The 12,686-nt window shown below is 32.0% G+C and overlaps 3 protein-coding genes across 3 annotated transcripts in view; 2 read left to right on the top strand and 1 right to left on the bottom strand.

The window, feature by feature from the left end:
- Positions 1-3,172: 3,172 nt before the first annotated feature.
- LOC107468240 (mavicyanin-like) lies at positions 3,173-4,119 on the top strand. The gene is made up of 2 exons (XM_016087494.3): positions 3,173-3,397; positions 3,749-4,119. The coding sequence occupies exons 1-2, from the start codon at positions 3,199-3,201 to the stop codon at positions 4,117-4,119; spliced, it is 570 nt and encodes a 189-aa protein (XP_015942980.1). The 5' UTR covers positions 3,173-3,198.
- Positions 4,120-7,822: 3,703 nt separating this feature from the next.
- On the top strand, positions 7,823-9,499 carry LOC107468305 (receptor-like protein 51; the record flags this gene model as incomplete). The annotated part of the gene is given in 1 exon segment (XM_016087569.3): positions 7,823-9,499. A coding segment is annotated over 1 exon segment (1,161 nt), but the record flags the coding sequence as incomplete, so codon positions are not given.
- Positions 9,500-11,400: 1,901 nt separating this feature from the next.
- Positions 11,401-12,686, bottom strand: part of LOC107468239 (40S ribosomal protein SA) — a 2,307-nt gene continuing 1,021 nt past the window's right edge. Inside the window, exons 3-5 of the mRNA XM_052255243.1 lie at positions 12,457-12,682; positions 12,101-12,298; positions 11,401-11,676 (exon numbers count right to left, since the gene is read on the bottom strand). Of these exons, the coding sequence (XP_052111203.1) occupies positions 11,401-11,676; positions 12,101-12,298; positions 12,457-12,682 (700 nt within the window). The remainder of the gene's footprint in view (positions 11,677-12,100; positions 12,299-12,456; positions 12,683-12,686) is intronic.

A 12,686-nucleotide genomic window follows, 5' to 3' on the forward strand; every position in this document is an offset into this window, starting at 1 on the left:
GAATATTTGACGACAATACACTAATAATAATTGTTAATTAAGGAAAAAGCTACCTGAGAGAATACTCGAGTTTTGAAAATCAGTTAAGCAAATGCAGGAAGTAATGAGATTCAAATGAAGTGCTTCTAATTACTCTCCCAAATCCTCGCTAACAAAACGTGCTTGTACTTTCTTTTTATAAGTTTAAACCTGAACAACCAATTCTCTTTTAAGAAACTCACACCACGCACTAAAGCTCTTTATAGAGAGATCCAAAATAGCAAATATGGCCAACCAATTTAGAAGTTGTTCATTATTATTTTCAGTTTCCTTAATTATTATATTGTGTGTGCTGTCGAGTGAATTGTATGCATTCAAGCTATGATATTAGAAAAAAATGTTTGATGATTAATCTTGTGTACTTCTTATGTACTCTTATTATAATTAATTTTTTTTTATTAAAGATATGAGACTCGAACCCGCAACTTTTTAATTGAATATGGGGAGATTATGCCATTTGAACTATTACTCATTGGCCTATTATAATTAATTATTATTAATATTAAATTAATAAAAAATAATTTAAATAACATTAAAAAAATATAAATAATTCTTAAGAAAAGTACTCACAAATATTTTTTTAATTTTTTTTGAATTTCTAATCATATAATATACACAATACAGATTGTATAAATTTTAAAATAATCATAGAGCCTAATGAACCAAAATTATGAAATAATGAGTCATTTGATAAAACCAAAAGTGAATTTCCATGTTTTTGCACATTTTTTTAGTTTTTTTATAAGATCTTTTTAAAAAAGAACCCTTTTAATTTCTTACTTCTGTTGGTGTTCACAGAAGTCACACAAAACTGTATCATCCTAGTCAATTTGCTGATAGAGCAGACTTTTTCAAGAATGAACCTCATTGTGAGAATCGTGAGAATCTTTTCTACGCTAATCGGAAAAAATTGACCATGAGGACAATGAGATCCTCTTTTGCTATGGCATATTCAAACAGTGGAGTAGTCAAGGTATTGTGATGTGAAAAGCGTTGATTCTTTACCTTGATCAATTGAATTTATTTTTGTTGGAAATAATTGAGTATGGGAGTTTGTGTCATTTGAGCTATTATTCATTGACAAAATTTAGAAAGATAGAAAATAGAAATCGTTGATTATTATTTTCGGTTTCCTTGATTATTATATTGTGTGAGCCGTCAAGAGTGAATTGTACTGAGTATGAATAATATATTATTATTATTATTATTTTTAGAATATGATATATAAAATAACAATAATAAAGATATTAATATTGTGTACTTCTTATATACTTTTACTATAATTAATTATTATTAATATTAAATTAATAAAAAAATTTAAATAACATTATTTAAAAAAGTATAAATAACTCTTAAGAAGGATACTCACAAATATTCTTTTTTTTTTTGTGAATTTCCAACTATATAGTATACACAATACAGATTACATAAATTTCAAAATAATTCTAATCATATAGATTATATAAATTTTAAAATAATCATAAAGCCTAATGAACTAAAATTATGGAATAATGAGTCATTCGACAAAACCAAAAATGAATTTTTGGCCAACCGAACTATATAATAAAATTACAAAGGATACATGCTATTTTTTTTATTTGTATGTTAATTATGAGGATACGCAAAGTGAAGAAATTAAAAATCTTCCTACAGAGGAATATATATTTAATTTTGCGTTTTTAATAATCAGAAACCTATGACTAATTAATATAAATTTAGGGTTATAAACTTATCCATGCCCCTTATAAAATAGGCAAAAAATAATTTGCCTTTTACATTTTTTTTCATTTTTTCTAAAAAAAAAATATTTAGTTCTGAATGAATGATCACCGGTCATAATTATTTAGAGCATTTTATATGATTGATCTATTAATCTTGTCACAAGGAAATTGTCTCAATGCAATTTAGAAAGTCAACTTTGTGATCTGTGATGATTAAATCGCACGCAATCATATAAAAGGACCTTATTATATGTATACTACTCCTACATTGAGTTAAAGTTAACAGAAGCTTTTTGATTTAATTCATTATCAACCCGCTATTGTAAAAAACACATAAATTAATTCATTTTGTAATACATCACGTGAAGACTCAAGCCAAGAGTATTGCATTGTAATTACTTGTGAGCTATAAAGTATAAACTCATAGGGAAATTTAATAGGGATACTAAAGCCTTATGAGCTTAGTGAGTGCCTCCTTATTAGGCCATATTTTAGGACGGTGGATGAGTATTGTATTGGGATAATTGGGTCATGGAACTGGTCATATACATTGAGTTCCTCATATTAATTACGTGGTGTTTCCTGTTAGCTTAGCATAGAAAGGTATGATGTGTTTGGTTTTTAATTAGCTTAGCTTAGCGTAGTTTATGATGTGTATTCCCTATTAACTTATGATGTGTTTGGTTTCTTTTTGTTAGCTCAGCTTATTTAATTATTTTATTATTTTAAGAATGATAAAATTAAAAAAAGAAACAGAAGAAATGGGAGGAAATAAAAAAAGAAAATTAACGCGCCTGCTTAGTTATTAGTAATGCCATCCAAGTTTCATCTCATATATGAAACATGTTCCAGGTAGAATTAATAATAAACTTGCAATCTTCAGTGTTTTATGTTAATTGTATGGTCCATTTATTTTAAACATTTTCAATCAACTGTATTAGTTATATATTAAAATCAACTACTAAAATTATTGATATAAAATATATATTAAAAATAAATTAAATTATATAATTATTTATATACAAATATATCGCACTTAATTTTAATAACTAATTTTAGGATGTAAATAGTATTTTTATTTTCATTACAATTTACATCCATGCAAACCATACATGAACTTAAGGCTGTGTATAGATTTTAAGCTATTAATTTTATGCACGCTTTTTAATTATCAAGCTATAGTTATTTTCTGTTATTATCTATATTTTTATAGTAATATAATTGTAAATTAATGGAAAGTGAGAGAATTGTATTTCTAATTTTTGAAAACCAGTTAGGCCAATCAAATTTAAGTGCTTCTAATTACTCTCCCAAATTCTCGCTAACAAACGTGTTTTTACTTTCTTTATACAAGGTCAAACCTGAACTATCAATTATCTTTTAAAAAACTCACACCACGCACTAGAGCTCCCTATAGAAATATCCAAAGCCAGCAAATATGGCCAATCTATTCAGAAGTTGTTCATTATTACTTTCGGTTTCCTTGATTATTATATTGTGTGTGCAATCAAGAGTAAATTGTACTGAATTTGAAGTTGGGGGTCACGATGGCTGGATTGTTCCTAAGTCAAGAGACAACGATCAAATGTATAACCAATGGGCATCCCAGAACAGATTCAAAGTTGATGACACTCTTCGTAAGTACCTTCACTATTCCAACAACTTATATTTTTTTTAAGGAAAAGTCTAGGGGCCAGCAATTTTATTGTATTTTGGCCAGCATATAATCAGTAGAGAAAAATGAGCCATTGGATGAAATCTCACACCATCAAATCATCATTGATGGCTAATTGATGGCCCCTAGCATTGCACTTTTTTAATTATGATTTACAAAAATATTATTTATAAACTAAAATCAACCATTAAAATTAACAATTAATGAATTTGTATATAAATACATATATAATTTAATTTATTTTAAATGTGTATTTATATTTCAACGTATATTTCATGTAGTTTAATTTTGGAATATGATTGTTTGTACAAAGGTTTCAAGTACTCTAAAGATTCGGTGTTGGTGGTGAGTGAAGAGGAGTATGAAAGCTGCAGATCCACTAAGCCACTATTCTTCTCCAACAATGGTGACACTGTCTTCAAATTTGAGCATCCTGGAGTGTACTACTTCATTAGCGGAGTTAGGGGCCACTGTGACAAAGGCCAGAAAATAATTGTTAAGGTTTTGGCCGTACATAATCCAAAGCCAGAGCCACCACATTCACACTCACCAGCACCAGCACCAGCATTTACACCTGCACCTTCTCCTTCTCATCATTCTAATGCTGCAAGACCAATCCCTCTTCTCAGCATAACTAACTTGTTGCTCTTTCTTATCTTACTTGTTCCCATGCTTTTTACTTGATTTTTTCCCTTGTATTATTGTCTTATCTATCCTTATGGTAATTACAATTAGTTTCTAGGTGTTTAGTTTTAATTTGTTGTTGGGGTCTTAGGCTGCTTAGTTTGGTTATTTGAATCATCTAGATTATTTATATCGTGACAGTTTGTTTTTTTCTGGTTTCTTGAGAAATTTTCTGTTCATGATATATTTATTATTAGGGTTTTTCTTTTATTAATGGGTGGCTTAATATTAATTATTCTTGTCAAGTTACAATCTAAGCAACTATCTAGAAGCAAAACATTGAAGTTAAATATACGTTGAAATACAAATGCATATGTATTTATACACAAATATATTGGTGGTCGATTTTAGTGACTAATTTTAGTGTACAAATAGCATTTCTCATTCTATTTAAACTATCAAAAAACAAAAATAAAATTGTTTGAGTTGTATGATTGACTTTTTGTTGAGTCAATTATTTTTTGAAATTATTTTTTATTTAAAATTTTGAATTTAAAAATTTAAATTTAAATCCTAATTTTAAAATTTATTTTTAAAAAAATGAGAGTTAAAAATTAAATTTATAACAAAAATTAATTAATATTTATTTTTTTGGTCTTGTGTAAACGGTGAGAGCGATTAGAGCCCATGCCCCTTCTTTAAGGAATAATGGGCCTACTTTAGGCTTGGGTACAGACGTTGATACACTAATATGTGTCTGTTTGTAAAATGGCAAAAAAGAAAATTTAAAAAAAAAATCCAACAAATACGGCAAAGCATAACAAAACCAATTCCAAATTGTAGTGCTTTTCTGAAACTAATTAAAAGCACCACAAAAGTGGATGCTCTAGTAGTCCCTTTTAGATTTATGACAAAGCTTTTGCATCCGGCACTCCATGGTCCATACACAAATGTGGGAAAGAGATGGCAAAACTAAACACTAATTACTAAGATCTCATACATTAGCACTATATTTATAAGGATTATTAAAAATGCTTAGACATAACAATAACTAATTGCTACCTGTATCCCCCCTCCCCTCCCCACCTTTTTTTTTTCTTTTGCCATATATAGTGAGTTAAATACTTAAATCTTTGTTGTTGACATAACAAAATCAAGAACTTATCAATCTCGGGATGAAATAGTCTAAAGAGATATCCATCACCAAGGATTTGAGCGGTTTGAGATATATAATAAATTCTTGTATAATTCATTTTTGAGTTGTAATAAAAATTAGTTACATCGGTTATTACATTATTGAATAACAAAGTAATAAATTTAAATTTAAACATCTAAATAAAAATAAACTTAATTATAATACAATCATATTATATATATATAAAATACATATTAAAAATAAATTAAAAGATAATATATGAATTCATATATAAATATGATTTGGTGAACTTGTTTTTGTAATATCGACCCTTGACCAAAGATATGAAAAAAGCATATAGGAGCTGGAATACTGAAAGAGGAAGTTAAATTATTGGAAGAAATGGATCCCAAGCGTTTAATACATTTCTTAAATGTTTTCAATTGGTTGTGCCACGTCTAATGCAGCAGCTGATTACCTAACATTTATTAATTTTTATTTTTTATATATTGAACCTAATATTAATACTAAAAAACAAGATTTTAATTTATTTTTAAAATAATATTAAATTTAATTTTTGAATTTACATGTAAATCTCAATTTATTTTCTAAAATTTTAATTGTTTTTATTTAACCTTTAAATTTTGTGAACATGACTCATATTAGTTTCTAAAGGTTAAAACAATTTTTGATATACAAATGTTAATAAAACGTTGATGTAGATAATTAGATGCAAGTGACATGACATTGTTTTTGGACTATATGAATATCAAAATTAAAATTGCATTATTTTACAGGTTCTAGCATGGTATTAACTTTTTATATCAGTCTACATTAATGTTTATGTGCTGAAAATTATCAAAAAGGCTAATATAAATCGTATTTATAAAATTTAAAATTTAAATAAAAATAAAAATGTCGAAAATTAAATTGAGTCTCGCTTAGAAATTCAGGAAAGTATTAACTCATTTAGTCTTTAGATTCATTGTTAATAAGGATGTACAATAAGTGATGATATCGATTGAGATGCTGACAAATTTTACATTGTTAACTGAAGAATGCTGGTTTGATTAGAATGAATAATTAAGAAGTAATTTTTCAGAGATTGTATAATCTTGATGAATAAAACACCGGAACTAATAGCTCCTTCTGGGACCAATAATGTGTAATCCTTTTGAGTTTTCACATAATAAATTCCCTATTATATTCTGAATAATTCTGTTCATAAAACTCTACCTTCGTATTGGTTGATATTTTTCGCTAAAAAAATTAATCATTTTATCTGATCAAACAAACAAACACAAAAAGCTAATAATGCTAAACAAACTTTTACATCACCTTTACTTGTTCATTTGTATATATCGTTGACCTAAAGAACATGAAATTCGTTTCTTCATGGGCACACGAAATTGAAGCTAATAAGTCACGTTGTAAAAGTGGGAAGAAGAATAAAAGGGGATTGTGTTGCCAAACACGGTTCTGGCAACTCAAATTAACTCAGTTTTGTGAGTTGGAGAATCTAAATACATTAGCATTATTGTTGGATGCCTCTTAAGTCTTCTCTAATTATTTATATTTATAAAGTAGTCCCGTGACGGTGAATATTTGGCATTCGCGCATGTAATTTGTTACGTTCCTACACCATCCCAATTTTATTACCAGAAAATCAACCAATTAAAATAATTAAAATAAGGTGAAAATTCAGGTGTAGTCGACTTCACGTAAAGTTGATAATGAAAAATCATTAGATGAAAATTCAGTCAAATCAATCAAATCATCTAACAACGCTCAATTATCAAATTCACGTGAAGTCGACCGTACCTGAATTTTCACATTAAAATAATCAATACTATGTGCAGTGGCTCATTTTTTTTATATGAGAAGTATGTGTGTCTTGTACATTATTATGAAAAATATGAGTGTTAGATATGGATGTGAGAACAACTTTTTTTTAAAGCAGGATGAAAAATCAAACCATCTGATTTCTTTGTAAAAAAATTAAGTTTACTAATTAGATAGTCCGATTAGTGTAGAAAAAAAATTTTAAATTTTGGTAAAGGTAATCGGACTTTTCAATTTATATTTAAAAATTAAAAAAATTGAAATACACAAATTAAACCCTCCAATTTATATACTCAAAAATTAGACCCTCCAATTTTTATTCCTAACACCATAATTACATAAAACACCTATATATTTTATATCTGTGTTCTACACCATTCTCCCTCGCACGTCTAAATTAAAAAGTGATGTGCAGTTCGTTGTTTCTTGTTTCTGTGAAAATATATAAATCCAAAATGAAATCAAAGAACCAATACATACGCATCCCCAACTCCAATAATCTCATCTCTCTCTCTTGAGTTTTGAATCTAAGCTAAGCTAATCTAATATAATCTGAATCTGACTTATTGCCATCAGTTCCAACAACAACCAACGTTGTACTCATCACTACAAAACAGAACTCAAAGAAGCACATGTGTGGCTCTGACAACTGAGAACACCATGATGAGATCACCATCAGAATCAGCACCGCCACCAACACTTGCAGTTCTCTTCATTTTCATCTTCCTCTTCCCCACCATTGCGACTTGTCAATCAAAACCTCAACCCCCAACACCTTCACCAACCTCATCGCCTTCAAGTTCATCAACTCTCGACCCAAAACAGCTGAGAGCACTCCAATCCCTCAACATCCCAACCTCAAAGGACCCATGTTCCAAATCCGCATTCCACAACGCCACAACCTGCGACAACTCAAAACCCTTCCGCCACCTCATCTCTCTCACACTCTCAAACTGCTCCTCCTACGTTGCACTCTCCTTCACCGCACTCCAATCACTCTCAACACTCCAAACTCTCAACCTCCTCAACTGCCCCGTCACCCCCATTCGCTTCCCACCCGAACTCACCTCCTCCCTCCGCACCTTCACATGCATCAACAGCCTCCGCAAGGTCTCCGGCGTTTGGCTCTCTCAGCTTCAGAATCTCACTGATCTCGCCGTAACCAATGTCCAAGTGAAAGCTTCTGGACCTTACGTTATCCTTGCCCACATGGACAAGCTCAAAACTTTGACCATTTCAAACGCTAATCTCACTGGTTTTCTTCCTGGGCATCTTCATTCCGACCTTACCCATATAGATTTTTCTGGCAACAAGCTCAAAGGGACGATACCCTCTTCGATTACCATGCTTTCTGGTTTGGAAAGTTTGAATCTTTCCAATAATAATCTCAGTGGTGAGGTACCTGCTACCATTGGGGACTTGACTTCTCTGACAACCTTGTCTCTGGCTTCAAACTCTTTCTCTGGCCAAATTCCAGGTTCAATATCTTCTGTTTCGGGTTTGATTCATTTGGATCTGAGCTCAAACCAATTCAATGGTACTATTCCAAAGTTCATTTCTCAGATGAAGAGTTTAAGGCACTTGAATCTTGCTAACAACAACCTTCGTGGTGTTCTGCCTTTCAATCAAAATTTCATTAAGAATTTGGATGTGTTCAACGTTGGTGGGAATAGCAACCTTTGCTATAACCATTCGGTTCTGTCCTCAAACTTGAAGCTTGGAATTTCACCTTGTGATAAGTATGGGATGCCGGCGTCTCCACCATCAAAGGATTCTTCTTATGCTGATGATAGCAGTGATTATAATGACAGTGATGGTAGCAGCAATCAAAAGAAAGGGCACCATAGTGGCCCTAACAAATTTGTTCTTGGTGTGGCAATTGCACTTTCTTCCATTGTCTTTCTCATTGTTTTCATGATAATGTGCGCAAAATGCTGCTGCCGCTAAAGGGTTTTATTTTCTTTTCATTTTTCCCTTTTTTTTTCTTAAGATTATAGATTAGGAAAATTCATAATTTGGGGTGAGGGCTTGTTTAATTTATTTATTTATTATACAGTGTTACACTACATACTAGAGAGTAGATTCAAGAAGCAGGAACAGAAATGGAAAAAGGTATATTGACCAAAACAAAAATTATGGAAATGAAAAGGGAAAAGTTTGAAAAAAAAAAAAGATTTTGTGGGGATATGGCTGTACTGTAGAAGTTGCCCAAGAGGAGAAAAAAGGGAACAATTAGGAAAGGGATTATGATCAAATTGAAGTTCTATATTTGTTGCTTTTTTTCAATAAATGCATGTGCAGCTGAATGATTTTACGTGGAATGCTAGGCTTGGTTGGACACTGTATATTTAGCTGTTTATGCTGTAAAAGATTGTAGGTGGTGCATGTGGCATCTTAATTCTTGAAGCTTTCTCTTTTACTTGTACAATATCAAGCATTTATTTTTCACATTTGTTATCTATACCAGCAGCTTCTGCTTAATTTCGTAATTGATGGTTTAATTTGTTTGGTCTTTGTATTATTATTGCAGTAAATTTGTACCTTTTTATTTGCATCCCAATTAGCTCAATCAGAGTTTCCCGGAATCCCTCATATGTTTGTGTACTTTTAAGATTAGTCTAGTGTAATTTAACCTTTTTATATACCTTGTATTTGAATTTGAGGCTATGATAGAATATAGTTTCAGTTGTCTTGAAACTCTCTTCTATGGCTTTTGTTTGACATATCGCTGTTGTTCATTTTTGGAGCAAGATAGCTCTGGCAGTTGTGACATTGATTTCAGGTTGTGCAGCAATTGGGCAAAACAGTGATGCTATTATTTGTGGGCACACACAACTTGAGGAAAAACAACTTCTTTATCTAGACTTGCAGAAAGGGACAGCAGCCCCATGTTGATCATGGTTGGTGTACATGATTTGTTGAGTGGAGAATCATGATATCTGGCTTTGGTCCAATTTCATGTTCTGTGCTATACTGTCTTGGACGGTTGGATATGAGCTGTCTCTCCTACTTTCATTTAAATGAACTTGAACACCGATTCTTGTTCCAAATTAGATTGGAATTCTGATAAAATATTATTATTAGTCAAGCTTAATATCTTAAGGTTTCAAATAGTATAATGTAATAACTATCCAACACTGCAAGTTGCTTAACATAGTGATCAAGATAGATAGCAAAAGAATACACTGTGTATAGTGTGATCTTTATGCATGGGAGAGAGCATAAAGAATAATTTGATGAAATAGTGATGGAAAAGACACAGCCAAGATTTTCCTAGTGACTGATGTAGTTATAAATGCGGCTTTGTCAAATTAAGGTGCCTGATTTGCAAGGAAGGAGGAATAGTCGGTGGAGTGGATTGGTCACTGCACGTGATCTGCACGCAGCTTTGTTCGAACTTTGCACTTTCCTATGAAATAAGAATCCCTACCCTTTGTTCGAACTTTGCACTTTCCTATGAAATAAGAATCCCTACCCTGCACCCCACATGCCACTACTTGGCTCCAAACCAAGTACCATAACAATTGGGGTTGGACCAGATCTATCTATTCCATGATTATGATTGTTGGGTCCATTTTTATTTTACTTTTGAAATAGTTTGGCCATAGCTTGTTAAAATGTGGCAGAAGTTCAAGTTCAACCTTCATCACCCTTTGCGTTCAAAATGGCTGTCTCTCCATTTACCAATTCAAAGATTATAAGATCTAAAGGAGACACCGAGGGAATTCAAACAAGTAGGAAAACTGAAGACGAGATCTAAATCATTCAAGGCTAAGAAAACAGAGTCACCTCATCATGAAGAGATAATGGATCTACTCAAAAGGATACGGATTTCAATATCGAAGGGTAAATCACAATACAAGGATAAGCCCTCAGCCGAATATGATCAAGATATTCTTGGTGAACCAAAGAAACAAGTGAAAGGTATTGCCTTGGTTATAATGGCAGATCTTCATATATTTTAAGAAAATACCCAAGTTCATTTTATTGTACTTTTGCATATATACTGAGGTTATCTATATTTTTCAATACTAATCAAACTGAAGAACAATCACCAAGATCAAATTTGCCATGCAAAAAGTAGCATGTCGTTGTCAATTAACTGCTCAAACTTCCATTACGAATCCTCTTAAATTGTTGAAACTAAACAAGCTTCCATCGATACGTCAACAAAATTTTAAAACTCAATACCAAGACTACAAAATACTAAATATGTATGTTTCCTAAAGAAATAATCCCAGAAGAAAAATTGCTCAGGAAGCAAAGAAAACATTGAAACAAAATTCCAAACTCAATGCCTAGTCCCAGCCAGTGGGAGCAACACCTCCAGGTTGACTAGAACATATTAGAAGCAAATACGATAATTATGTTGCATCAAATTTAACAGATCCAGAGTGGAAATAATTATTCTTACCGGCGTCTGGGGCCCAGTTCGCAGGAGCAGCTGCAATGGGTTGCTGAGGAACCGGTTCAGTCCAGGATTGTTCAGCTGTAACAGCCCCCCATTCCCCATCAGCTGCGGGGAAGCCGGCAATGCCAGCAGCACCAAAATCTTGAATGGCATATTCTGGGGCAGCTGGTAATTCCTCCTCCTCTTGTTGCTTGGCCTCTTCAGGTTCTCTATAGAAGAATAAATCCACCTACACAAGAAAAGTCGACATAATTTAGCTAAAGTTCAAAGGAAATAACATAATAAGACTGCTATATTTTGATAAAATATGAAATTTTTTAGGTAATTCAGATGAATAAATAGTTTGGGGTTCAAATATGCAGATGTTCTAAACTAATTTTTGCTACATTCCTGTCCTAAACACCTTTTAGATTGTTTAGAACAGGCATGTAACAAAATTGGTTTAGAACATCTGTATAATTTTGAACCCCAAACTATTTTATCATGTGAATTACCCAAATTTTTTACACCTGTATGTACTGCAAGAAAGATTGTTCTAAAAAAGTGCATACCAGATGAAATATTTGCAATGCAGACATTGAGCAACACACAATAAATCTAAAAGAGCTACAAAATAATAATAGTTCAACCCGTTAAGAGCAAAATTAGTTTACCATCACATCCCACTTAAGCCCTGGACGAATAGTACCCCTTATCTGCAGAACCATCCTTGCTAATAACCAAAACAAGCAACCAATACTGTGCTTCCCCTTGTTATTGGCAGGAATGGTAACATCAACATAGCGCATCGGAGAATCAGTGTCGCAGAAGGCAATCGTTGGAATATTTCCAAGAGCACCTTCCTTAATGGGCTGCACATATTTTAAAAAATAAAAAAATAGAAAAGCAAACTCAAAATGAGATAAACTAATAACAGAATTTCAAACTCCCATAAAAACATATTGACAGTTAATTGTGAAACAACATACACCACTACACTCAACACAAGTGAAAAAAATAAGTTTCAAACATCTAAAAAAAGTGGCACGTGATGATCAGTCCTTGGATCAGTCAGAATGAGTAAGCGAGGCTCGTTATACGATGTCTGCATCTGATTAGTGAATGTTCCAGGAGTGTGCCTTCCAGCAATTGCATTCGCACCCGTGTATTGGGCAAACTTCAAGACTGCCCTCTGACCATATGGCCTAGCAGACTGAACAATGATGTCCTGAGGGTTCTCGATGGCAACAATAATCCTAG

The sequence above is a fragment of the Arachis duranensis genome, chromosome 10, assembly GCF_000817695.3.
Source record: "Arachis duranensis cultivar V14167 chromosome 10, aradu.V14167.gnm2.J7QH, whole genome shotgun sequence".
Classification (NCBI taxonomy): domain Eukaryota; kingdom Viridiplantae; phylum Streptophyta; class Magnoliopsida; order Fabales; family Fabaceae; genus Arachis; species Arachis duranensis.